The sequence below is a fragment of the Syngnathus typhle genome, linkage group LG17 (genome assembly GCF_033458585.1).
Source record: "Syngnathus typhle isolate RoL2023-S1 ecotype Sweden linkage group LG17, RoL_Styp_1.0, whole genome shotgun sequence".
Lineage (NCBI taxonomy): Eukaryota > Metazoa > Chordata > Actinopteri > Syngnathiformes > Syngnathidae > Syngnathus > Syngnathus typhle.
In genome coordinates, this window is record NC_083754.1 from 8,987,740 (window position 1) to 9,014,285 (window position 26,546).

Below are 26,546 nucleotides of genomic sequence, written 5' to 3' on the forward strand. Positions count from 1 at the left end.
AATAAGCACAAAGCGTGTGAGGTAGCAGTCTCAAGTGTTTTATTGGGCAGTTACATACGTGCATTAAGTCACACAGAGACACACCAGTCAGGATGACGGCAGATGGTAGAGCCCAAACAGACACGGAACATCCACTGATGCTAAACGTGTACACTAGCATGTTAATAACAAAACCGGAATTTGGAAGAGTCCATGCTGCAATTATCGTGTAAGCTTCATGAAACCTTTTCAAAAGGTTCTGGAATCCATAAACACGACATTCAGCGACGTTAGGCCACATCGGTTTAGCCGGTATGATAACAGTTTGTGCAATGACTGCCTGTTAAATCTCTTCCGCCAATTTAGTTCTGCCTAATCCTCGGCAGTTATGCAGATTATGTAGGCAAATATATATTTCAATGCATTTTTAGATGGGTAACAAATTCAGTACATCATTCTGACAACAATACTGCACGATTTACACGGGTTTTGGTCTTACTCTTAAAGTGAAAACCAAACAAAAACAAAAATATATAAATTAGACATGCAAAGCAAATTAGTACAAACCAAGAGGTTAAAAGTGCTGGAGTTTAAGATAGGATGGATTTTTGGGCTCTTGGATCCCGAGCCGTACCATCGACCCAATATTATATAAGACATATTACAGTCTGATGTGGAAAAAATACGTAACTAGCAATTATACTGACATTAACAACAAAACAACAAAAAGGTTCTTAAAACTGTTAAAACATATCTACACTGCCAGGGCAAGAAATAACGCGCTTCCCTTTGCATAGTACGATTAAAAGTCATTACATTGGCTTTTTGTTTGTTTGAGGTATATTACACAATATAGCCAACGATATACCGTAATTTTCGGACTATAAGTCGCACCGGAGTATAAGTCGCACCAGCCATAAAATGCCCAAAAAAGTGAAAAAAAAAACATATATGTATATAAGTCGCCCCCCCACCCAAACTATGAAAAAAAAAACGCGACTTATAGTCCGAAAATTACGGTATCCTTAATAATGCCATTTGTTTGTCGTAATTGTCCAGTAGGTAATCGAATCCAATAGTTTGGTGCAGTCCCAGCAGTTTCAACACCTCATTTCAACCCATTTGTATTCTTGCGAATTTTCTTTCTTTTTTTTTGTTCCCTTGTTCCCTTTTCCCTAAAAAACACCAAAAAAAACACAGATTGTTTTGTTTTGCTTCAACGTGTACGTTAATACGCTGCAAGTTTACTATTTTTTAGGGAGTATAATTAAAGTTGGCCTAATTACTGCCAGGGTGGGACAAAATAGTCAATTTGGAATAATTCCAGAGATTAAATATAGCTCGATCTCCACGTGCGTATAATGTAGTAGTATTCTTCCATTTAGATTTCCATAACATCCAAACTTCTGCTGCTTGTTGTGACGCAAGATTAGTTGAAATCAAACACTTGGCTTTTATGGAATCATTCCTAAAACAGGAAACCTTTGTACACTATTTGGGTTGTTTTTCTTCCCTTTGGTTAAACGGTTGCTGACAGACACAGCTTGTTAAAACGAGAGAATGCGCTTATTCATCTTCTCGTTTTCACACACAGCTGCAGAAGCAAGGTACTGCACATTAATCTTTTCTTTGCTCTCCTGTCCAACTCCTTCAAAGCATTACAATACTTGGACACCAACACTTGCGTTAGTTATGTAGCGGCTTAATGAAGATTTGTGAGCGGGATTATTCCCTCCACTTAAACGCATCTTGAAATGACGAAAGCGTCAACGCATCCCACATTGACGATCAAATACATCCAGCGATGCTATGACACGACCTGCACACCTGTGGAAGTTCCAGCAATGCTGTAACAAGTGGCAAGACGATGAAATGTTACCGGAGGACCGCGTTCAAGGGAATTGTTCCAAGCGCCGACCTTCAGAGGGCGCCGAGGGAGCCGCCGAGACACTCGGATGCGAGTCTACAAGGCAAAGAGGGCGTCCTCTGTGCGTTCTGCTTTCTTGTGCGAGGCGACGGGAGCGGGGAGGGCTGGGTGAGCGGGGTTATCCCCGGGGGGAGACGTGTCTGATGCCTTTGCTCGCTCCTCCAGGAACTTATCAAACTCTGAGGAAAAACACAAGAATTTGTCTTTCAAGTGCATTAATGCAAAAGTGAATTTGTTTTCATAACATAGCAAATATATGATGCCAAATGCTTCAATGTGGTCTACCTTCACTGGTTACGCCTTCATCCAGATCGCCTTTCTAGTCATGAAAGAAAAAAAAATAATAATTTTGTAAAACAAAATTCCTAGATTGTCTCAAATAATGGCCTTCAGTCTCAATAAATAACACAATGCGTCTTCCTTATGAACAAATAAAATTTATAGAACTAACAAAATATTCCACCTCACAGTGAGACGCAGTGCAGCTTATCCACTACCACAATAATAGAAACATTGTTAAATTTCCAACTCCTATTTTGGCAGGCTCAAAATGGAACATGGACATTGTCCACGAGTACATACTAAAAATAATTTGCGGGTGAGCCTTGTGCTCATTCATCCATGATGTCAGGCATTGATGGAAATCGAGTGAGGTTAGTGAGAAGAAAAAGGAATGTGATGCTAGAGCAAACACATGTTTTGCCTGAGAAATGGTGAGGACAGAAGAAATGAAGAGATTTGAAATCAAGGTAAATTAAGTCTCACCACGTCAGCACTGAGCCACTCCTCTATGTCATCCATGACAGAGGACTGCGATACAGGGATCTACGGAGCAAAGCCATGGACAAAAAAAAAAGCCACATGACACTAACCAACACAACCACATCACACAACAGAAACGAAATTCTAACACATAAATAAAAAGAGGTCAGGCAGGAGGAAAATAAATGGGAAGAGGGGGGGGGGGAAAGCAAGGGCCAAGCAGAGTGCGCTGTTGTTGCGCAACAACCTGCCAGTGAGCTGCGGACCTCAAGAACAGGAGGTCCCGTGTTGCGTGTTGACGCGGGCTAACAGCTGCCGCCTGGTGCCACGCAGCAGCGTTTCATTATTCCCCATCATTAGCGAATTAGCAACTAACAGAAAAGCTGTCAGGAGGCAGTCACGCGCGCACACGCGGAGGGCTGCGATGACAAGTCATGTTTGGGACAGGCAAGAAATATTTCAAGGACTGTTCAGGATAATCCACACGTCTCCAAACACGTTCACCCTCACAAAAAACTAAAGTGGCATTGTCGTTTTTGTGAGATTGCAGCAGAGAAGAGAGCTCATCAAAAGCAAAGCAAGCGAGAGTCATAGGAGGAAACTGAAGAAACAAAAGTGGCGTAAAAGGGAAGGCGGTTAAAAGAGGTGACTGGTTTCCATCGTCACATTTTCTCCAACTTGTGTAAATTGGTGTTCAAGATCTTTTCTACATGGCACTAGTCTACAGGCTTTAGTGAGCTTGGGAAATAGGATGACGAAAGAAGGTAAAGGTTAAAGTCTGGGGATGGATTAAGGTGAAAGGTGTCAGTAACGTTTCAGTGTTTGGCAGCTATGTCAATAAAACAAATCAGTGGTGGGCAACATGGAGAAAGTGCTTTCGGCATGGATATAAATCTATTTTTTGAAAATGGCATTGGCATCTCGCTTAAATAATCATTGAGGCTTTAAATTAATGCAGCGGAATAAATGCCTGACTAAACAAGTAGTCAAGAGCAAAGTTGGCACAAAGCCAGCCTGTTTACTTTAGAAAGCTGCTCAGTCAGCAAATGAACAGCAGACGGCCGTAGACAAAGGTTAGCATCATCCTATTACCCATCACGGGAGCGCTTGTTTTAGTGGGCCAGGAGAGAATGGCGTGAGACTAAAAAGGAAGAGCGGTGGATTACGGAGGCTAGATCAGGAGGCCGGTGATGGTGGGAGGAGGACGAGGTGGAAGAGGAGGACACGCTCAGGATGGAGTCCTCACCATTCCTTGGGTAATAAGCCAGCTGTCTATGGGCAGCTCCTGATCTGCTGGGGTACCAGCGTATCCTTCTACCCTCAGCTGAATCAACAACAGAAAACAGCTCAGAGGATGGAGCACGGCAGAGCGCAGACAGCCAAGTCGACGATGGAAGAGGCGGACAAAAAAAGGAAGACCGAACGAAAGGAGCGAGAGGAAGATGGAAAATACGGAAAAGAAAATACAGCATTGTGAACGAGATTTTGGAACAAACACCGGTGCGCAAAGACAAATGGACAAATGCATTGAGACACCCTGTCATGAGGCATTACACTTACAGGAGTTAAAAGTCTGGAATGTCTCAGATTTGCCTCAGATTTAATGTGAGAGTGGCAGAGCATCACAAGAACGATGCGCTGGGCATCCGCACGGATGTCGTCTTGTCAGACAGTTAGCCAGGCACACTCACCCCTCCCGCGTTGTGCTCTCTAACATCCAGAGCCGAGGCCAGACCACCCACAGCCCGGGGGTCTTCGTACTTGACACTGCGCACGACAAACACATCGAGAACACGCGTAAGAACCAGGGGCCAAAGTGGCTTTGCCTTTCTAGCGTTCCGTTTAGGGGTGTAAATTGCGGGTTTTGTCACGATACGATATCATATCGATACAAAGAATCACGATACGATATTTGCCGATATCTTAAAGCCTGCTGTGATTCATTCACGATATATCACGATATAGTGCTCTACGATCGATATATATATTTTTTTTAAATAAAAAAAATAGAACAATATCCTGATTTATAACAATTCATACGCAAAATCAACAAGGTACTGCAAACTCTTTATTTAGGAAATTATAAGAGTATTGTAGTATACAAAGTGCTTATTTTAACACTGAACTTTGATGTCATGTTTTTTCTTTAAATGTGCGGCGAGATTTGTGCTCCCGGAATATTTGATCACCCCATGGCAGGATTTACAAACTGCACGTGTCTTGTCCGTTGAGCCATCTTTTCTTTGGAATCCAAAGTGCTTCCAAACGAATGACTTGAAGCCTAAAGCAGTGCGCGTACTAGTTGTCGACTCCCCTTTCACGTGCCTGCTCTGCTCACAACACAACAACGCCGCGCACTGCTCCCGGAAAGAGGAAGCAAGCAACAATGAACTGGATTTCAAAATAAAGTCGCGTCTAAAACGCGGCGATATAAATCGATGTTTACGTTTATCATCGATGCCAATAAATCGTAGAGCATTATATCGCTTAATCGATGTGTATCGATGAATCGTTACACCCCTAGTTCCGTTGCCTGAGTGTCTGAACAATTGCCCCGTTCTTGTTATAAAAATAACTCGCACTTGATAAAACTGAAAATAATTACTTCCTAACTGGCAAAGGGACTCAAGGACAGAACCATGTCGACATACTTTTTGCGCTGCTCAGCCAGCGAGCTGCTGCGAGTCTGGGCAAACATGTCAAAGTCGTCCCGGTTGCGGCTTGGTGGACTTGCAGGACTGACATCTGAAACAAAGTGGGAGCGTGGTGGGTTCATTATGGAAATCAACAGAGCAAAAATGCATGACATTTCACGCAATTAGAGCTGACTAGTACTATATTGAGAGTTGTCGTCTACTTGTATGTTTATCGTGTACTGTGTCTCGTCACCGTGGGATGGAGGAAACGGAATTTCGGTTTCTTTGTGTGTCTGGACATATGAAGGGATTGACAATAAAGTGACTTTGAACTTTTGAACTTTAATAGCCACTAGTCACTCTGAAACAAGTTTCAGGACAGAGGCCAGACAAACAGTAGCACGCAGACCGTGTTGTCTTCTTACCGAGGCCGCCCAGCGCGGAAGACAGTGAGCCCACAGCGGGGTTCTGGACCGGTGAGGCAGCGGCCCCTGTTGTGCCGCGGGGAGGCGGGCTGGACGCCGCTCGGGGGGTCACCACAGCCGGAGAGCCGGGACCCAAGTCGATCAGGTTGTCATCTGTCTCCTCACCCAAAATCTGGGGAGCAACCCAACACCAGGCTTACAACATGGCAACAACTGTGTTATCGGCGGGCCTGTCAGAGGCCAAAGATCCTTTCTCACGGCCAGTTGCAAGCTGGGGCTTTGGCGCCATCTTTTGGCATCTCAAAGCATCAGAGAAAGCGCCCCCACACAGATGGGCAAATTTTTCACAGAATATTGGAGTTAAGTTCAACAAAAGAAATAAAAACTGTGAATTCGTGACTAGCGAAGCACAATTTGTGGGCAAAGAAACAACAATGAAGGCATTCAGAGCACATAGTGGCCATACTCACCCCTTTGTTGTTAGCGCCCCTCCCCGACCTGCAGCGCTCATACCTGAAAGCAGCACAACCGAATTTAGCTGCACATTTTTCCAAACGACGACCCATGTTGAGCACACAGCATCTTTTGAAGCAAACGCACCTCTCGTATCGGATGAAGATGTTGTTGAGGTCGTCGTTGACGTGCAGCAGCTCCTCGGTCACTTCCTCGTTGGACACGCGTGAGATGAGTTCAACGACTCTTTGCTGCATGGCTCTGCATGTCCTGTGCAGCTCCTTGGCAAAAGGGGGTGCAGACAGACGAGTGGGTGAAGCGAAAGAATACATGACAAGGAATAAAAAGGTTTGGACCTTAGCACACTACTCCCCTTGGTGGTTGACACAAGCAGAGTTTTCTTATTTAACATTGTAATATAAATCCTCCATCCAACCTGAAGCAGTTCTAGATCGGGTCCATCTTCCTGGCCAGGGACCATCTCCGTCAGCATCTCCGACAAGACTTTGATGTTGCCTCTCACTATGTCCAACTCGCTACGTAAGCGCGCCACCTGCGGGCCAAGACAGGCAACAATCACTTGACGTCGTCAATGTGGGCAAACGGGCAATGCAAGGAGGGCGACGAGTCGACGTCACCTGTTGGGGGGTCGCCGTGATGGGGTCGTGTGGAGACCCTTGCCTGGCGGCTAGGTCGGTGGCGGTGCTTGCAGGTGCCAGGTACTTGATGATGGCCGGGTCCACCTCCGGCGTGCCCTGGAAGGAGAAACGGGAGATCAAAGTCGACATGTTCCGCGTGTGTCTTTCCAAATTTGGTTCGGTACCCGCTGCGGCGTGTGGATGGGCGACAGTGCGTCCAAATCGGCCATGGGGAACTCCGTGCCCTTCCGCTTCAGTTCTTCATAAATGTGGACCACCCCGGTAAGATCAGGACTACTCCGGAAGGCGTCGGCCCAGGCCTGCCCAGGTGAGAGTAAAATGCTTGATTGCAGCTGGCAACATGGCCGCTTTGGAAATGTCCCGCTAATATAAAAATGTGTTGGCTCTTGCCAAATCAAACTACTTGAAGAAAAAAATGTTTTTGATTAATTTTATATTCATAAGATTCAAATATGTTGCCATTATTTCATCCCTCTGCAGAATAAAATAAAACGTATTTTTAACACTGGCTGCTGTGCCTGTATCAGCGACAACACTTTGTCTTGCACGATGGTCGGAGGATTGGCCTTCGGCGAGATGATTTTCACCAAAACGCCATCGATGAAATCTCGGCTGGCCACCTGCAGGTGAAACCTGTGGCCGCAGTTCTTCACGCACGTCTCCACGACCTAGCGAGTCGCGCAAGATCGTGAAATACATGCCGCAGGAAAAGATGCGAATTACCGTCAGTGCGAAAAGGTGCGATTTACCGTCAGCGCCAGCAAGACTTCTCGGTAATTCTTGTTGCCGCCGAGTCGTTTCCTCAGCGCTCGCATGGCGTCTTTTGGCCTGCGAGGGAAAAATAAATGCGTGTAGACTTGAAAGAAGGACTGAAACGGCGGCATCTCCGACTGGAAACAAAATTACATTACCGTTTTTTTCCATGTATAATGCGCAAAATTTAACTAATTTATTGTCCTAAAATCTGGGGTGCGCATTATACATGGGTACAAATGGTTTTTTTTGAAGAAGAAGAAAATCATGGTACAACAATTTTTGAAGGAGATCTTGTCACGGATGGTTCTTTACAACGTCACTTTCCTCTTTTTTCATTTTAACCTAACTGATCGCGGTGGTGCCTTTCTGGGCAGTCGGAGAAATCAACACCAACAAAAAAAATACATCCAGCCTAGTTAAGAAATCACCAGAAAGATCACCATGACAATTGTGAATAATAAATAAATAATTATTATATATATTATATATATTATAATAATAAATAATTGTGATAAATAACTGGAACATCACTCAAATATTGGTGATCCCGTTGAGAGTCTCACATATTTCTTCGCTATCGAGTTTGCCACTGCATGCGCAGTGATACTGACCGGCAGAATAACATCCGGTTGTTCCCAAAGATGATCTTTTTTCTGAAATAATTTTACGTTTACGGATTTAAGTAACCCGGCCGGGTCATACCAAAGACTATAAAAATGAGACCCATTGCCTCCCTGCTTGGCACTCAGCATTAAGGGTTGGAATTGGGGGGTTAGATCACCAAATGATTCCCGGGCGCGGCGCCGCTGATGCTCACTGCTCCCCTCTCCCCCAGGGGATGGATCAAAATCACACGGGGATGGGTCAAATGCAGAGGACAAATTTCACCACACCCAGATGCGTGTGTGACGATCATTGGGACTTTTATAAAAATAAAAAAAATAAAAAAGTCTAAATTTGGGTGCGTATTATACATGGGTACAGGCTTTTTTCCAGCATCGACATGCCATTTTTAGGGTACGTATTATACATGGGGGCGCATTATACATGGAAGAAAACGGTAATCCAAAGTGTATCGCTTGGATTGAAACTTCCACTTCCAATCTGCACTGACTCAAAAGCAATTGTTTGAGAGAAGTACATAACATTTTCTGTCTTTCTTTTCTGTGTCCATCTTATGAGACCACGTGCTGTTACACCGGTTTTGCAATGAAATTGTTTGCGCAGCACGCAAACAGACGACCATTTGTCAGCCAGCGGAGGTGCGCGACGGTGACAGCACGAGGCCACGGCACCATCCGCTTTTCTCGCTTTTCTCCCGAGGCGATGTCGCCGCCGCTGTCCACACATGGAGAGTTGCCACTGCGGATGACGCTAGAATTAAGCGCTTCAACGAGCAAGCGGTTTTTTTAATGAAAGATTCACATCCTGATTATTTCTCCAACTGGGCAAGCGTTGACTTCAGTATAAATTCTTGCATTGAGGCGTTCGGACGAGAAGTACATAGTCAAGCTTGTCCATTCAGTGACACCTCCAACACTAACAAAAGGCCTTTTTGTGGTGCCCAGGCAGTGGCTATTGTGGAGTCAGCCAGTAAAAACAATAAGAGCTCGGTGACAAACTGCCGTGGGCACGGGCAGCATTCTTCCCAGCAGTCCTACGCTGTGCTGGCTCGAGTCGTTTGGCTAACTCACCCCTCATCCGTCTCGTTTATGATGTCACAGATCTCCATATTGAGGGCCCAGTCTTCATTCTGGAGGCCACCTTCAGTGGCTCTCTCTGGAAGAACCAACAGAAACAGATTTTTTTTTCAACTCTCAGTGAATACACACACAAAAGAAAATGCCTTAAAGACCCTGTAAAGTGAGTGCAGACATTTAAGACATGTTTCAAGGTAATTGATAAAAACGTGCAAAAATTGACAATTCTGTAGAGTCGAATGTAGAATAGAATTGTGGAGGTCAAGGATGGGCAAAAAAAAAAGTGTGTTGCCCAGTTTAAATACTGTTGAGAAGTGGAAGCCTCGTCATACTGGAAGAGGGACGCTCCCATCTGTGGTCTCTTCTCAAGGTTTGTCATTTCCCCTAGCTGGAGTTTTGAGTTTTTCCTTGCCCTCTTGGGAGTTTAAGGTCTGGGGATGTTTGAGAATATTTGCCATTTTTCACATGTCCTGAGTGTTGTTAGTCTCCTAAATGTTGAACAGAGGCTGTGATTTACCAAAGTCAAATTCCTTGTTTGGCACGCTCAAACATGGCGAATAGAAACTCTTGAATCTTGAAATAACTGACAGGCACCATTCACGCATGGTCTCTGTCAACACCTCATTTTCACCTGAGACCCCATCAGTGGTGTCAGATGGTTCCGAGGCAGGCAATGTCAACTGGGCTCTTTATTCCCACCCTCCACATTTAATGTCTTCAGTCCCATCACCACTTCTCTCTTTGCTGCTGTCACACTTAGAACTTCTCAGAAACAACACTGTCAGTTGCTCGGGGCATTGTGAGCTGGCGACTGGCCTTCTTTCAGCACTAAACCAGACAATCTTGAGAGGTTGGTCATCTTGCCCACATAGAAGGGGAATATCATAGCATGTGTAATTTTGAAACGTATCTGTTCAGACCCCAGCAATGGACTTTTTCTGGCACACCTCGTACTTGCCTTGTATCCTCTCATCTAATCAGAATATTGGAAACGCCTTTCATTACAAGGCGGTGCATTTCTGGAACACTGAACCCTGCAGCTCCATCGTGCACTGAACCCCGTTAGCTGATAGAAGCATACTACATACATTTGTTATGAATATTATGATTATGAATGCACATAGACATAATGGAAAATAGATCCGGAAAACGGACGTGTATGCCACATCCCTACAGTCAACTTTTCAAAACTAAAGCGAACTTGAAAATATTCCCGTCCGCTTTAGTGCATTCAAATACACTTGCGTGTTGTCGAAAATGATGCCGTTTGAGCGAATGAACCGAGGAAGTGGAAAGTTTAGGGATGGGGGGGGGGGGGGTCGTCTGGAAGCTCATTCCAGTTAGATGACGTTTGCCGCAAGGATGCTAACTCGAGATTTCCAATGGGGCGCCACTCACCCAGTTCGTCTGATTTGTTCTATGGTACATTTCGCTGCATGGCAATTGCACAATTTTAAAAGCGACGTACCTATGCATTGGCCCACTGGAGTGCTGTAAGGATTTCCGAGTAAGAACTCCATGTTGACAGCAAACAATCCGCTTTGCGCCGACATGCGGAGGCCCAGACGCTACTCTTAAGCCCCGCCTTCTAAGCGACTCTATTGGACAACACACATTCACAACCTAAATGCCAGTGGTTAGAATGGCTGTCAGTCATAGTGGTTTTCGCGGTATCCGCATACATTTGAATCCACGTATATAAGCTGTGATTGGTTTTTAAAATGTCTCATGAGTGTTTCAACTGCAACAAAAACGTTTTTGTGTAAAACACGATTTGTGAATTGAGCTCTGAAAGTGGAATAGACGCTAACTTTGACGGACGCATGAATGTATTTTACCCAGTGTACTCGAATGCAGCACCCAGTTGCTACGCAACAACCCGTAAACATTGAAGAGCTGTAGTGTAATGTGATTTATTTATTTTGACATATACGCATTTTGCGTTCCCAGTTGTGGCTGATTTGTAGCTTCTGTGCTAACGCAGGTAACACTTATAATTATTGAATTCCGACGAACCGTAATCGGCGTTTACATTTACATGTTTTGAGCAATTAATACGCGCACGTGTCAACATCGTTTACTACATTCATTGATGACGCTATTGATGTACCCTTTAGTGAATTAAAAATACAAAAATACAACGTTGTTGCATGCAGTATCCGACACATTCTGAGATGCAGTATTTGACCCCCTCCCCCCTTATTAGTCAACAGGTACAGTATTTGCTATATTTAAGAAAAAGGTAGTCATAGTAGTCTATTCATGCATAACCATTTAAAATGGCCAAATTAGGTTTTAGTTTGTGTTTTTATTTCTTTTAAAGTCATGCTTTCCAGCAAGGAAACCTCCAACCTAAGCGCCGGTTACCATGATAAAACCCCAATTTACATCGATGAGGAGATTCTGCAGGAAGCCGTCCTGGAGCAAGGTCTCCAAGATCAAGCTGAACTCATTGCTAAGCAGGAGGGAATCCTCTTTAAAGAGGCCCCCAGATTGAGTCTGGAATACAGAAGTGAGTAGAAAAATTCAGGCTTGGTCATACTGAATGCGTCTCGTGGAATGATGGTTTTCCTCACAAGACATTCAGAAGATTGACCACTTGTGGGAGTTCTCGGCGTTAACCAAGTTAAATCTCAACAACAACTTCATCAAGAAGATCGAAGGATTGGACCATCTGGTTAACCTGACGTGGCTCAGTAAGAAAACATGTTGTTTTGAATATTCCTTAAGACAATATTGAGTCTTCAATTACCCTAACAAGCATGTTTTTGGGAGATGGGGCAAGCTTGACTAAGCTGGGTCCTTCAAGCCTGGACTTTTTGCTGTGCAGGAAAAACGTGCAAACTTGAAAGAATAACGCCCATTTTGTTTCTAAGATCTGTCATTTAACAAAATCAAGAAAATTGAAGGTCTGGATGGTCTTGTGAAGATGGAAGTGCTGAATTTGTCCAACAACCACATTACTCTCATCGAAAACATGGACAACCTCGTGGAACTAACTGTTTTCTCCATTGCAAACAACAAACTGCATCAACTGAACAATGTAACAAAAAAGACGCATTGTAATATGAAAAAAGAAAGTGTGTGTTTTGGGACATTTTCCAAACCCAAAGTCACTGTTCTGCACTCCAAAGGTGGTCTATCTGCGAAAGTTCAAGAAGCTCTTCACCCTCAATATAGATGGAAATCCGATCCCAGAGGAGAACAATGAAGAAAAGTACACCCTTTTCCTCGCGGCCTATTTTCAGCAATTGAAGTTCCTGAACAACGTTTTTCTCAACGAGGATATTGTAAGAAACATGTGCAGTGTTTTGAAACGTTTTGCAACTTGCATGTAATATGATGCCATGTGCATAAAGAGGAACAGGGCGTCGGCCAAGTACAACCTTGACATTGAGGAGATGAACCAGGAGGAGTTACATGCCCAACAAGCAGCGAAGGAAAAACGAAAACAGGAAGCTATACTACAAATGCACGAGGTGAGTTCAATCAACTCGTTTGGGTTTTGATAAAGATGGCTGCCAATGTCTTTATTTTTATTTCAGGATTCTTTTGTGGAGCAGTTGAATGGAGATTATCTGTACAAAAACATTATCCAAAATGATACAGAGTTAAAAAAACTACAATGCCTGCCGGGAGTGGACGAGTTGCTGGAGGCATATCCTTTGTCGCGGGCGGTTTTGTCAAGCGGTTCCCGTTTGTTTCCCTCCCTTGACTCTTCTCGTTTACATTCGAGCAGCAACTGGTTGACCTGTGCAACCAGCTCTTTGAAGTGGGCCTAGCCGAGTACAAGCGAAGAGACGCCGAGGTCGCCTCATTCTTTGCTCGACTTGACGTAGACGTGACGGACAGCCAAAGCAGAGCCTCCAAAGTGTTGGCTGATTTTCAGACGGAACAGAAGCAGGTGCGCTCGCAAACGGGGAATGGAATGTCCTAAACATGTCCCAATTTGGGTTCCTCTACGAGATGCCGTGCTTTTTCAAGACATATTTTTGTGTACAGAGAACATTGGACTTACAACAGGCAGCGAAGGATGAAAAGAAGAGCAAGATGGACATCTGGTTGGAAGAAATCAATGTTTTGTGTTACAACCTAATGACGGTGGAGTTTCAACTCTACAGCTACCTGGAGGTACCTTGTGCGATGTTAACTTTTGATTCCAATTGCAATCTATGCCGACAATGTCACAAAAGTGAAACGACGCTCCCCACAGGAAACGATCCGAAAGTTTGACAACAACATCTCCGAGATGACCGGCAGTTTCAGCGAAACGGCTCAAGGCATATATCCTTCACACGTCCTCGCAGCTCCTCTTCAACTTTACGGGACGGACCTTTTGTGGCTACGGGGAAGTCCATTTTACAAAGCTTTGATTCCAAAAAGTCAATTTTATGAACTCATGGGATATGGTGACATCTTCACATATTGAACTCCGCATTTAGTGCGCTGTTCGCGCTATAACTGTGCCAGGCCTTCCTTGACTCGATTGCACATTCGTCCAGTGTCGAGAGCTGGAGGACAGCCATCATCAGAAGGTAACGCAAATTGCCGTCACCACACTGGAGGTGGTGGCGAAGGGAGAAGCCGAAGATGATTTGCCCGATGATGTCCGAATGGTAGGTAGCGGCAGCACCGCATGATGTCAATTAACAGCAGTTCCGATTGAGGTTGAATTGAGGTTTGTCTTCCTAGCAAGAAATGCTGCATCCACAAATACAAAGAACTTGTCACCATTGCCATTTAGCATAATAAGGTCTGACACCCGCCCTTCTCAATGTAGCTGTTCTTGGACAAAAACACAGTGATGGACACGCTGGCTGCCAGCCACGACAACCATCTGCAGACTATCAATGACAGGGAGACGCAGTTGGTCACGCGAGCCGAGGCCTGGAAAGTGGCCCTCATCAAAGGGGTAAAAACCTGAAATGTCTTTTGGGTCTCGCGTGTGCACGCCGCTCATGTTGTCCTTCTGTGACGTTTCAGATTGAAGACACGGAACTGAAGAGGAACCGAATGCGCATCGCAGATATTCACAGACACGCCGACTATTTGAGGGAACAGCTGAAAAAATTGATGTAGTGCAAACGCGGTGGGCTTGAAAGAAGGGGATTACATTGTGCCCAAATATGTATTTGCTCCATGAAAACCACTATATTGGCTGACGTATTCCTTGGGTCTTTTTTTCCCTTTGCAATGTTGTGATAGTAAAATTCTCACTTGATTTGTTTCTTTACTTGATGAATAAGTGAAGTTTTTCTTATATCAATTACATTAATTAGTGATATAGGCAGTACAGTTATACTGGCTAACCAACAGCAAACATTTTGTTTTATCAGAGATAGCTTCATGTGTCCTCAAAAGCTAAATCAGCTTTGACGCTGATTTAATGTCTTTACTTTTCATTAGTACATCTGAATTTTTTTTACCTATAAAAGCGTCAATACGGATCCTACCATCCATCCATCCATTTTCTATACTGCTTGTCCCACGGACAGGAGCCTATCCCAGCAGTCATCGGGCAGTAGGCGGGGGACACCCTGAACTGGTTGCCAGCCAATCGTAGGGCACACAGAGACGAACAACCATCCGCACTCGCACCAAGGGCAATTTGGAGTGCGCAATCGGCCTACCAAACATGTTTTGGGGGTGTGGGAGAAAACCGGAGTGCCGGAGAAAACCACCGCGGGCACGGGGAAAATAGTATGCAAACTCCACACAGGGTGGGCCGGAGGTGGAATCGAACCCACACCCTCCTAACTGTGAGGCGAGCCGCCCAGATCCTACCGTGTGTACTAATTTAGCTACGATCACATATATTTATGCCAAAGTTTTAAAAAAATACGAAGGAACCGAACGTATTTTCTTTTTCCGTTTTGTCACACACACGCACACCGTCATCGCGGGAATCGAACTGACGGTGCCGGTTTTGTGCCAGATTTGGTTCCCCCGTGAAGATTTGGGTTTTTTACCTATAAAAGCGTCACAATACGGATCCTCCGTCCAAATCTGGCACAACACCTGTTCACAAGACAGGCGAGGGTCGCGTGTTTCGAGTTTTCGAAGTCGTCAGTGCTTTTTTTGGTAGTATCTCGTCATATTACTACAGTTCCCAAAATGCCACTCGGTTTGACAGCCCCCAAAGAAAAGGTCCGCTCAAGCCCTACGCTTTCGACCAATCACATTCCGGGAAACATAGCTCTCCATTCAGAGTTGCGCTGAGGTCGCCAGCCCAAAGAAATAGTTCAAAGTTTTGGACCTGGGCGACTTCGGGTGCTCGCCTGCTCCGAAGTTGATGACGGTAGCCGACAGTGACCCGTTGCCGCTCGCCATGCCCGTCCCAGTCGAGTGCTGCCTTGCCCCGGACGCGGCCCGTCCATCCCCGGGCTCGCTTGTCCCGCCTGGGCCGATCAATGGGCAGCAGCCCGGCGTGGCCACGTCGCTGCTGTACAGCGGCTCCCAGTTTCGAGGCTACCAGAAGAGCAAAGGGAACGCCTACGACGTGGATGTGGTTTTGCAGGTACGTATCAGGTTGACTTTTGAATTTGATCGCTTGCGTTTTTGTTCTCGTGCAAATGGCATTCTTTTGAGGTCCACTTGCGACCGACTTGGCACGTCGACGTTGCCTTACTTGACATCCAATAGCAACACACTGACTTAGTTTAGCGACCGGTTGAATGCAAGTGTGACATTTGAAATGCCATTGTTTGGTATCATTTCTTACAACTTTGCATGAACCGATAACTTTGCAATAGTGGTGCAACAATTAATGGACTAATCGACACCACATCGATTATCGAATTAATGGACTATTATCATTATTGATACTTTAAGGTTATTTATTCAGCACAATTTGCAACATTTTGTCCCCTACAATGGAGGAGCATGAGAAAATGGGATGCAGCTTCACTTTGTTTGACAGCATACACTAGATATTACACATTAGTAACACGTTTCACTAAAATTATTGATTTTTCCTCTAGCACGTGACTCCCGAGGACTCCTACTTGTGTGGATATCTGAAGATCAGCGGCCTGACTGAAGTGAGCGAGCTCAAACATTTAGCTGACATCAGGACTTGTGATGGTTATCTTATTGGGGGTCACCGCAGGCCAGTTGACCCGGCGATTCTCTATTTTAAGGTCTACACGCCTGCCCTATAATTTCTGAGACAAGTGTGTATCCATTTCATTACATAATACTTTGAGGGGGGCCTGACAAGGGGAACAGAATGTTCAAGGGTGAAACTTGTTGTCAGCGGGTCAGCTTGCGCTCGCATCTAATTTGAAGTGGTGTATTCACTGGCACAAAGTGAACACATATTTGCTTTCATTTCTCCCAAAAAATAAACTAAAATAAAAACAGCAATGGTAAATAACAGTGCAAGTATGTACTGAGTGTTCTACAATTGCGTAGCAACAGACGGATGGCCAATTTCGCCTCTCCTGCCTCCCTTGCTAACGTCTTATTTTTTTTGCCACCAGGAGTATCCGACGCTCACGACATTCTTTGCTGGTGAAATCATCAGCCGAAAGCGGCCTTTTCTAACCAGGAAGTGGGATGCTGATGAAGATGTGGACAGGAAGCACTGGGTACGTCCCCGTTCTCCCATGACCTCCACCAGGGAGTGTGACGTTTGATCGGCGGTTGTCTGACGTGACTTGAAGGGACTTTTTCCCGCAGGGCAAATTTCAGCCATTTTATAAAGTGGCCAAAAGCTTCAACTCTGATGACTTTGACTACGATGCGCTGGAACGCAGCGATTACGTCTTCATGAGATGGAAAGTCAGTCCCCGGGTGTTTTTTCAGTGACCCTTAACATTATCTCTTTGTCCTCCTGATTGTGAACTTTGAACCCTGCATTTCTGCCATCCCAAAGGAGCAGTTCCTGGTCCCCGATCACACCATCAAGGATATCAGCGGCGCGTCCTTTGCAGGCTTTTACTACATCTGCTTCCAGAAGTCCTCGGCCACTATAGAGGGTTACTACTATCACAGGAGCTCGGAATGGTCAGTCGCCGCATTATGAAGGATTGAAATGGGTATCTGGGTACATTTCTCGAAAAGGAGCGGTTTTGTAGATGAGGATTTTGACCGACAATGTTGAAATCTTTTTTTTTTTTCCAGGTATCAGTCCCTCAACCTGAGCCACGTCCGAGAGCACAGTATTCCCATTTATGAATTCCGCTGAAAAGACGAGCGACAAATGTTTTTGTCAAGGAGGGTTCAGCTCACGCTGCCCCGGTCTTCAATGGGATGCCCAAAAACAACATCAAGAAATACGGATGGCGAGCGAGCCACTTGCTGTCCCAAATGGAGCTCGGTTAAGACTTTGCCTTGCTGGGAAAGTTAGTTTGTGAAGAAATGGGACAAGGGTCAGTCTAGTGAAAGCGTCACTAAAAAAAAGATTGAGCTTGAAACAGTCTTCGAGGCGCTCTTGGAAAAGTGACAAACTTAAAATTACATTCTAAACCTCCTGGTGCTTCACATCACAAAACACAATATTGTCGGACTTTGGGGGGGACAGGATCTGTTGAATTTATGACTGATGGCAAAATGTACCTTGTGTGACATTTGCTGGAATACACCACATTAAAAAAAATGTTGGATGTGTCTGCTGCACCAAGCACGAGGAGCAATAAAAACTTGTGCGTATCATGCGTTTCCGCATTTGAACTCACCTGCAGTGCAGTGTCCACTAGATGTCAGTATGGCGCTGCATGTCTTTGGCATTAAGTTACTACTGCAGTTTGAACAATTCAGTCAGTCAGTGGTGGGGTAACTTCACGGCCTTAACTGGATTCAACTGGTAAGTGTGCCAAATATACCATCGACGGTCACAGCGATTGAAGGGCCAAGGTCAAGTCACGTCTCTAATCGTGTCTACCAAAGAGGCCTGATCAGTCAATCTGAACTTTTTGGCATGCTACATATTACATATTACATCCATCCATCTTCTTCCGCTTGTCCGGGGTCGGGTCGCGGGGGCAGCAGCTTCAGGAGGCAAAGACATAGTCTCTCCAGCGCATCCTGGGTTGTCCCCGGGGTCTCCTACCGGTGGGACATGCCCGGAACACCTCCCCAGGGAGGCGTCCAGGAGGCATCCTGATGAGATGCCCGAGCCACCTCATCTGGCTCCTCTCAACGTGGAGGAGTAGCGACTCTACTCCGAGTCCCTCCCGGCGGACCGAACTTCTCACCCTATCGCTAAGGGAGAGCCCGGACATTCTGCGGAGAAAACTCATTTCGGCCACTTGTATCCGGGATCTCGTTCTTTCGGTCACGACCCATAGCTCGTGACCATAGGTGAGGGTAGGAGCGTAAATCGACCGGTAAATTGAGAGCTTTGCCTTATGCTCAGCTCTCTCTTTACCACGACGGACCGGTACAGAGTCCGCATTACTGCCGACGCTGCACCGATCCGCCTGTCGATCTTGCGCTTCATCCTCTCCTCACTCGTGAACAAGACCCCAAGATACTTGGGGCAGGATCTCATCCCCGATCCGGAGAGGGCATTCCACCCTTTTCCAATCAAGGACCATGGACTCGGATTTGGAGGTGCTGACCCTCATCCCGACCGCTTCACACTCGGCTGCGAACCGCTCCAGTCAGAGCTGGAGATCACGGCCTGAAGAAGCCAACAGCACCACGTCGTCTGCAAAAAGCAGAGACACGATGCTGAGGTCCCCAAACCGGACACCCTCAACGCCTCGGCTGCGCCTAGAAATTCTGTCCGTAAAAATTATGAACAGAATCGGTGACAAAGGGCAGCCTTGGCGGAGTCCAACCCTCACTGAGAACGAATCCGACTTACTGCCGGAAATGCGGACCAAACTCTGGCATCGGTGATACAGGGACCGAAACGCCCTTATCAGTTGGCTCGGTACCCCGTACTCCCAAAGCACCCCACACAGAACCTCCTGAGGGACACGGTCGAACGCCTTCTCCAAGTCAACAAAACACATGTGGACTGGTTGGGCGAACTCCCATGCACCCTCGAGGATCCTGCTGAGGGTGAAGAGCTGGTCCACTGTTCCACGGCCAGGACGAAAGCCACACTGTTCCTCCTGAATCCGAGGTTCGACCTCCCGACGGACCCTCCTCTCCAGCACCCCTGAATAGACCTTACCAGGGAGGCTGAGGAGTGTAATTCCCCTGTAATTGAAACACACCCTCCAGTCCCCCTTCTTAAAGAGGGGAACCACCACCCCAATCTGCCAATCCAGAGGCACTGTCCCCGATGTCCACGCGATGTTGTAGAGACGTGTCAGCCATGACAGGCCCACAACATCCAGAGCCCTTAAGAAATCCGGGCGGATCTCATCCACCCCCGGGGCCTTGCCACCGAGGAGTTTTTTAACTACCTCAGTGACTTCGACCCCAGAGATTGGAGAGTCCGCCTCAGGGTCCCCAGGCCCTGCTTCCCCAATGGAAGGCGTGTAGGTGGACTTGAGGAGGTCTTCGAAGTATTCTCCCCACCGACACACGACGTCCCGAGTCGAGGTCAGCAGCACGCCATCTCCACTGTAAACAGTGTTGACGTTGCACTGCTTCCCCCTCCTGAGACGCCGGATGGTGAACCGGAATTTCCTCGAAGCCGTCCAGAAGTCATTCTCCATGGCCTCGCCAAACTCCTCCCACGGCCGGGTTTTTACTTCAGCAACCGCCGAAGCCGCGTTCCGCTTGGCCACCCGGTACCTGTCAGCTGCCTCCGGAGTCCCGCAGGCCAAAACGGCCCGATAGGCCTCCTTCCATATTACATATTATGAAACCTTAATATGACAGCCAATGAGAAAGGTACGGAAGACGATTAGGGCCAGTAAAGAATAAAAAAAAGGGGAGGGGAGTGACAGGATTCTGACCTAAATTCTCGGAATTATAGCTTTAAAGTAAGAATTCGACCTTCTCACTTTAAAGTGAGAATTCGACCTTCTCACTTTAAAGTGAGAATTCTCACTTTACAGTATTATTTACAGTACTTTGTAATAGAAAATATTTTTAATACATGATGAGATCACCTCTGTTCAGTGATTCATGTAGTGTAAACGAATGTCGAACTGTAATCCGTGTTAACTTTTTGTTTATACTATTTTGTACTAAATGTTGCTTATTTGTAACAACAGTTTATTCTTATTTGCATATTTCCCTGCTGGTGATTTGGTTAAAACAAAAAATCTTGAGTGACACAGTTGGAGAATTAAAGTGAGAATTCTGAGAATAAAGTCAGGATTCTCACTTTAAAGTCAGAATTCCCAGAAAGTGGGAATTCTGACTTTATTCTCAGAATTCTCACTTTAAAGTGGGAATTCTCACTTTAAAGTCAAAATTCTGAGAATAAAGTCAAAATTATGATTTTTAAGTCAGAAAGTGAGAATTCTCACTTTGAAGTCAGAATTCTGACTTTAAAGTCCGACTTTATTCACAGAATTCTGACTTTAAAGTGAGAATTTAAAAAGTCAGACTCCTGTTACCCCCCTTTTTTTCCTTCACTGGCCCTAATCCTCTTCCGTTTAACAAACGACTCGCATCGCAGATAAAAGAAAATGGAGTAAAAAGCAGAGCAGTTGGAAAAATTCCACGCACCAAGTACTATTCTTACGTGCCGCAGCCATGGAAACAGGCAAAAGCAAGCAGGTGCGAACGGCGCTGCAACGCTTCCTTCTCAAGATGCCGGATTCCTTACTCATGCAGACTTACCTAATTCTTTTCTTGCCACACAAACTTGAGTCAGACTTGGCAGTCACACAAGCTGCCATCTAATTTTACACACTAAACGGTGTGAACTATGTATTTAAGGAATTCTCTATTGTTCACCTGCAAAGAAGTGAAACCAAAGCTGGCATTTGAAGCACAAGGAAGTCAAGTTTGTTTTATTTTTGTATTAAAGGTTTCATGAGAGTTGAATCTGGCACTGAAGAGAAGAGGTGGTGGCGGCTTTGGCTCTTTTGTAGTGACTAATCCTGTTTTGGTTTGGTTTGAAGAAGTTGGCCAAGTTGATCAATAAGACTGGCAAGAAGATCAGACAAACATACGCTAATGTAACATTTTGTCTGGTCTAAATGAAGCTCCTCATCACGTCAACATCAATCCTCTCTCTCCAGCGCATCCTGGGTCGTCCCCGGGGTCTCCTACCGGTGGGACATACCCGGAACACCTCCCCAGGGAGGCGTCCAGGAGGCATCCTGATGAGATGTCCGAGCCACCTCATCTGGCTCCTCTCAACGTGGAGGAGTAGCGACTCTACTCCGAGTCCCTCCCGGCGGACCGAACTTCTCACCCTATCGCTAAGGGAGAGCCCGGACATTCTGCGGAGAAAACTCATTTCGGCCACTTGTATCCGGGATCTCGTTCTTTCGGTCACGACCCATAGCCTGTGACCATAGGTGAGGGTAGGAGCGTAAATCGACCGGTAAATTGAGAGCTTTGCCTTTTGGCTCAGCTCTCTCTTTACCACTAATCCTCTGCAACAATCTGCCACAAGGCGGCACCAAAGCACTACCTTTATCCAAACAAAGCTCCTCAGCTCACTTCAACAAAGTTTCTTGGCAGTGCTCATCAAGGACAATACATGCTAAAAAGTTCAAGTAGCTGGTGGGGAGTGAAAAATACGGTTACAACACAATGCAACTTCCCGTAAACCCAAATCAAACGTTATTTGTGCTGTAATTAGTGAGGTCATTCTTTTGGAAAAGAAAATACTGTCAAACTGTGTTAATGACAACAGCAGTGCATCTGACATGTTCTTACATGTGGAAAATTGGAGACAAGTGCCATTTGATTGAAACATTGATGCGCTGCTTCAATCAGATAGTCTCTATTTGATTTTGTTCTTTTTAAAATAATCTCAATGCATCATTTTTGACTTTTTGACTTTAATTTGCCGTAGTTCTATAATTTGATCAGAAATGTGCAGAACAGACAACTTATCTTTGTTCCGTTTTCTCAGTTGAATTGTAAAAATAAAAAATAAATCTCTGACCCTTTTCTTATTTTTCCAACTATTTGCTATTTACCTAACATATATAACTATTTAACTTATTACTTGTCCTTTTTGTGACGTGCTGAAAGGTTAGAGCAAGGTTGGACTTTCCCGTAATTGTCACAAATACTGCTGTTGCGTCACGGAGCCACACCTGTACAGGTGGAACGCGTATAAATGAACCGGTGGAGCATCTGTTCCTTGCATTCCCAAACACAAGTGGACGCGTTCTTGTTTTCGTAGTCGGCGGACTTTGCAATTGACATGTCGTCGCCAAGGTACCCCATCAGCATCCGTTTAACCGGAGTGATGGAGAAGGACAAGAAAAAAGTAAGGAGCCTGCTTTTCTTCTCCCTCTTAATTTTGGAAGCATTCTGACCCAAAAGCTTTAACGTGTAACGTTTTGCTCCTCCAGATGTACATCACATCGGTGCTTTGGTCGGACGAGGAAGAGATTGTCATCTACAGGATTGTAGAGGACTTCAAGAAAATGCATGTAAGTGCAAAACACCACCTGGATGTGTCAAGACACTTTCTGACAGCTAAATGCGTCACCTTGACTTGCGTTATAGAAGCTGATAAAGAAAGCCTTCCCCGGCACAAAGAAATCAGAAAGAATCGTGCCTAAGTTTAAAGGTATTGATCATCCCATTCCTTCGACCTTGCTGTCGATGACGGCGGTGGCCCTGACCTGAGTGTCATGTATGCTTCTAGTCACAAAGAAGGCCAAAGCAGGGCAGAAGAATGGCCCCTCCAAGTCCCTGAACTACTTGAAGCCCTTGCAAAGGTACTGCAATGAATTGCTGAGCTGCAATCCGCAGGTCAACCAGTCGGTGCACCTCATCCAGTTTCTCCACCCCAAAACCGAGGAGCTGCAGCCAGAGTACTCCAGGAACGGGTAAGCATGTTCCTTTCATTGACACATAAAGGCAAACACGTGGCCGACCCATCAAGTCTAATGACTAACGTGAGGATTCGAGCCATTCGAAGGGAAAGATGAATTGAATGAGAAGAGCGCTTTGCAAAATTTGAGGTGCTAACGGGAGCGCCAAGTATGTCAAGTGAGACAATGATTGCAGTCATGATTACAGTACACGCCTTAGTTAAGTGACCAAGCAGCATGGCAGCGCAGCTTCGCCTGAGGCCTGTTTCCAAGAGTCTATTTGTTACTTCTTGGGGGTAATGGCAATTGACTGAGCCAAAGGTGGAGCACACACAGAGCTGGATGAGAGCCAATCGCAAGGCTCATACTGAAAACCAAGCATAAAAACTAAGAACTATTTTAAGTCTTCATTGAACTGACAAACCGTGTTTTGGAGCTTGGTTCTGCACTGTATTTACATCCAGTTTGTCTTTCCACCCTCAGCGTCATAATCATGCCCCCTGAAACCCAAACCCAACAAGAGCAAGTCTTTAGCCAGGGCAGCAACGTGACCCAGCCCTTTTCGTCGGAGACTTACAGGTGTGTGGCCCCCTACGAGACCAAGGACACCAAGAACAAGCCCTTCAAAGTGGCGGTGGATGAAAAAGTCGACGTGCTCATCAAGGACAAAGCAGGTGAGCTTAACAGCTTTGTCAACTTTGGATCGCAAGGCAAAACAAAAAAGCGTCCAGTTCTGAGGTTTTCCGTTGTGGCTGGCCTCAGGATGGTGGCTTGTGGAGAATGAAGACAAGTGCTTGGCCTGGTTTCCTGCTCCGTATCTGGAGAGGACGGACGATGAACCGGAGGAAGACAACATTGATGGACTTCCGGAAAGAGGTACAATGTCATAACCACCAGTGACACCTTGTCTTTTTCTCAAATATGTTGAACACGCCACACTGAGTTTGACTCTTTATCTCCATCAGGATTGTTTTATACCGTTACCAAAAGCTACAAATCCAACAAAGATGACGAAATAACAGTGAGCATCGGTGCCTCGGTGGAGGTCCTGCAGAAGTCCGAAAACGGCTGGTGGCTCATCAGGTATTGTTGGCCAGCATATCAATACAACAGTGTTAGGCTTGTCATTGTACTTTGGGTCAATGGGTACCACACTAGGACTGCAGTGCTATGGAAGCATTGACATTTTGAAGGGTTGAGACTATCACCGTACCCAATGATAAAACAAACCTTAAACTGTAAAGGTCAAGGATCCAGGAAAAAAAAATAGGTGCTGGAAAGGGTACAGCTTTCTCTCTTAGAGGACTGGGATGTTAGGCTGATATAAAAGTGTAGGATTGGGGTTTGTAACTTACATCCCAAGCCATTGACAAGGCACAAACAGTCATTTATGACTGTAATTACCAGGTGCGCAAGGGACCCAACCTGACCCAAGGGGTACAACGGTTTGCCAATGGGGTGCTACCCTCAAAGGTCCTGCTTTTGTAGTCCTGAGACAAAAGACTTGAACGGACTTGGGAACACACCCATACCCCACTGGGAACTTGGGAACATAGCTGCAGCCTTGGACTAAGTTCAAGGGTATTTGACCCTATTTCTGACAGTGTATAGAGACTTAGTCCAATACTTGAAGATTTGAACTCAACCTCTGACCTTCCGCAGATACAAAGGCAAGGCCGGCTACATCCCCAGCATGTACCTGAAGCCCCCAAGCCACATCCGCATGGGGGGAGGCCACCACGGGCCCAGCAGCCCCATTCTTCTGTCCCCGACCAATCTGGCAGTGCAGGCACAGTCCATGAGCCACTCTCAGGAAACACTACAATCGATCACCAGCGGGCGTGGCTCACATAACCCCCGACCCCTGACCAGGCAATTGTCTAGATCCCTCGAGGTCCTCAGCCCACCCGTGTCCACAAGGCCCGCCGCCAAGCCGACACCCCCCATTTCACTTCCCAAGCCGAAACCTGTCCCACCCCCCAATACAAGACGTGCCCCATCTCCTGATACAAGACACACCCTGTCACCCGGTGCAGGACACACCTCAACTCCCAATCCAGGACGCAGCTCACCTACAAACCGAGGACACGCCTCGCCTTCCAGTCCAGGACGCAGCTCACCTCCCAATCCAGTACAGACCTTACCTCCCAACCGAGGACACGTCTCACCTCCCAATGCAAACTACGTCCCTACGCCCATCATCTTGGTGGAGAATGAGGACGAGAACAATCTTCCCCTGAGCCTGACCGTGGACAGCGAGGACGACTTCACAAGCGACAGCGACTTCAGCAGCGATGAATACAATTCATCTTCGGCCAGCACAACAATCAGCCTGAGCATGAGCACAGACAATTACCGAATGCGCCACAGCCGCACCCCTCCGCCGGCATCTAGAAACATACTGGACCCACAAAGCGCGACAGGGGGCAAAATGATGCCCGCCATCTCTGACCCAAACATCTTCAAGAGTGTCTCGACACCCAAGGTGCCGCCCAGGCCGCAGACCGAGGAGATTCTCAGTCGTTGCACAACCATCACCCGCAAGAACGCAAACAGATCTCCCAGCCCGACACCGACTCCCATACAGACTCGGTAGAAGAAGCCAACATTGGACAATTTTGATCAAACAACTCCAATGCGGAGGAAGTCACACCAGCACGTTGACTTCTCAAACAAACTTGTTCAAATGTATTTATTGTATTATACTAAAAAGATGGCTCGTTCCATTCCAGCTAAGGATCATCACAGACGCTCAAGTCTTTCCAGTCTTGTCAGGGTATATTTTCTGTACTGGAAAACCTTTGTTGTGCTTTATGCATTTTCACATAGAGCTCATTTATACCCAAAGGTACTTAGCATGTGTTACGAATGCTTGAAATAGACTGGCTGTGTTGTGGTTTGTTTGCTTCGAACAAAATAAAAACATGGTGATGAAATGCACTGTGGCGTAACATTACTTAAAGAGCAATGACATACGCATACGGTAAATCTTTCGGGTTCAGACATTGTGATCCTCGATGATGGAACTCTCAGCTACATGTACCACACCACTACCATTTCCTTGACATTCAGTTGTGAGCTTTTCCCTGGGCAGCTGCGGGAAGTCAAGTTATATGAAACACTCCACTAGCAACAGGCCGATTATGATATCATGTGCCCGAAAGGTAGCTTGTGAACCTTTTCACTTAGTCCTACGCCAGCTACACAAAGATATAGGTCAACTACTAGCCTATGTTAAACAGGCGAGGTACTACATTATCAGTAGTGCCATTTTAATTATTACATCAAGTTATATTATCCCTGTTTGTATTACGAAAATCTGCACCCATTTCCACACAAGCTGTACAAACGTCAGATATTGAACCCCCTGGTCTCTATAATATACAGACA

At 45.9% G+C, this 26,546-nt stretch overlaps 4 protein-coding genes across 7 annotated transcripts; 3 read left to right on the top strand and 1 right to left on the bottom strand.

Moving 5' to 3' along the window:
• Positions 1 to 17: 17 nt before the first annotated feature.
• LOC133169914 (TOM1-like protein 2) lies at positions 18 to 10,923 on the bottom strand. Of its 2 annotated transcripts, XM_061302445.1 has the most exons (16): positions 10,766 to 10,923; positions 9,292 to 9,376; positions 7,591 to 7,669; positions 7,360 to 7,509; positions 7,006 to 7,140; positions 6,821 to 6,937; positions 6,619 to 6,735; positions 6,330 to 6,463; positions 6,200 to 6,242; positions 5,730 to 5,901; positions 5,320 to 5,413; positions 4,360 to 4,435; positions 3,915 to 3,992; positions 2,672 to 2,731; positions 2,192 to 2,225; positions 18 to 2,085 (listed from the first exon to the last, which is right to left on the bottom strand). In XM_061302445.1, exons 1-16 carry the CDS (start codon positions 10,848 to 10,850, stop codon positions 1,943 to 1,945), a joined length of 1,602 nt encoding a protein of 533 aa, XP_061158429.1. In that variant the 5' UTR covers positions 10,851 to 10,923; the 3' UTR covers positions 18 to 1,942. The 2 variants fall into 2 exon arrangements, with proteins under 2 accessions (XP_061158429.1, XP_061158430.1); XM_061302446.1 differs by lacking the exons at positions 2,672 to 2,731; positions 3,915 to 3,992.
• A 223-nt stretch (positions 10,924 to 11,146) lies between these two features.
• On the top strand, positions 11,147 to 14,530 carry drc3 (dynein regulatory complex subunit 3). Of its 3 annotated transcripts, XM_061302448.1 has the most exons (14): positions 11,238 to 11,281; positions 11,454 to 11,510; positions 11,621 to 11,809; positions 11,877 to 11,993; positions 12,174 to 12,340; positions 12,432 to 12,587; positions 12,657 to 12,776; positions 12,843 to 12,954; positions 13,026 to 13,201; positions 13,300 to 13,428; positions 13,511 to 13,581; positions 13,790 to 13,913; positions 14,078 to 14,209; positions 14,281 to 14,530. In XM_061302448.1, exons 3-14 carry the CDS (start codon positions 11,623 to 11,625, stop codon positions 14,374 to 14,376), a joined length of 1,587 nt encoding a protein of 528 aa, XP_061158432.1. In that variant the 5' UTR covers positions 11,238 to 11,281; positions 11,454 to 11,510; positions 11,621 to 11,622; the 3' UTR covers positions 14,377 to 14,530. The 3 variants fall into 3 exon arrangements, with proteins under 3 accessions (XP_061158431.1, XP_061158434.1, XP_061158432.1); XM_061302447.1 differs by lacking the exon at positions 11,454 to 11,510 and having other exon boundaries at positions 11,147 to 11,281; XM_061302450.1 differs by lacking the exons at positions 11,454 to 11,510; positions 12,174 to 12,340 and having other exon boundaries at positions 11,147 to 11,281; positions 12,478 to 12,587.
• A 923-nt stretch (positions 14,531 to 15,453) lies between these two features.
• gid4 (GID complex subunit 4 homolog) lies at positions 15,454 to 17,949 on the top strand. The gene is made up of 6 exons (XM_061302457.1): positions 15,454 to 15,814; positions 16,278 to 16,337; positions 16,779 to 16,886; positions 16,978 to 17,079; positions 17,174 to 17,304; positions 17,422 to 17,949. The coding sequence occupies exons 1-6, from the start codon at positions 15,590 to 15,592 to the stop codon at positions 17,483 to 17,485; spliced, it is 690 nt and encodes a 229-aa protein (XP_061158441.1). The 5' UTR covers positions 15,454 to 15,589; the 3' UTR covers positions 17,486 to 17,949.
• Positions 17,950 to 22,443: 4,494 nt separating this feature from the next.
• Positions 22,444 to 26,096, top strand: noxo1a (NADPH oxidase organizer 1a). The gene is made up of 8 exons (XM_061302444.1): positions 22,444 to 22,603; positions 22,689 to 22,769; positions 22,846 to 22,909; positions 22,988 to 23,171; positions 23,640 to 23,830; positions 23,919 to 24,032; positions 24,122 to 24,239; positions 24,819 to 26,096. The coding sequence occupies exons 1-8, from the start codon at positions 22,538 to 22,540 to the stop codon at positions 25,750 to 25,752; spliced, it is 1,752 nt and encodes a 583-aa protein (XP_061158428.1). The 5' UTR covers positions 22,444 to 22,537; the 3' UTR covers positions 25,753 to 26,096.
• The last annotated feature ends 450 nt before the right edge of the window (positions 26,097 to 26,546 follow it).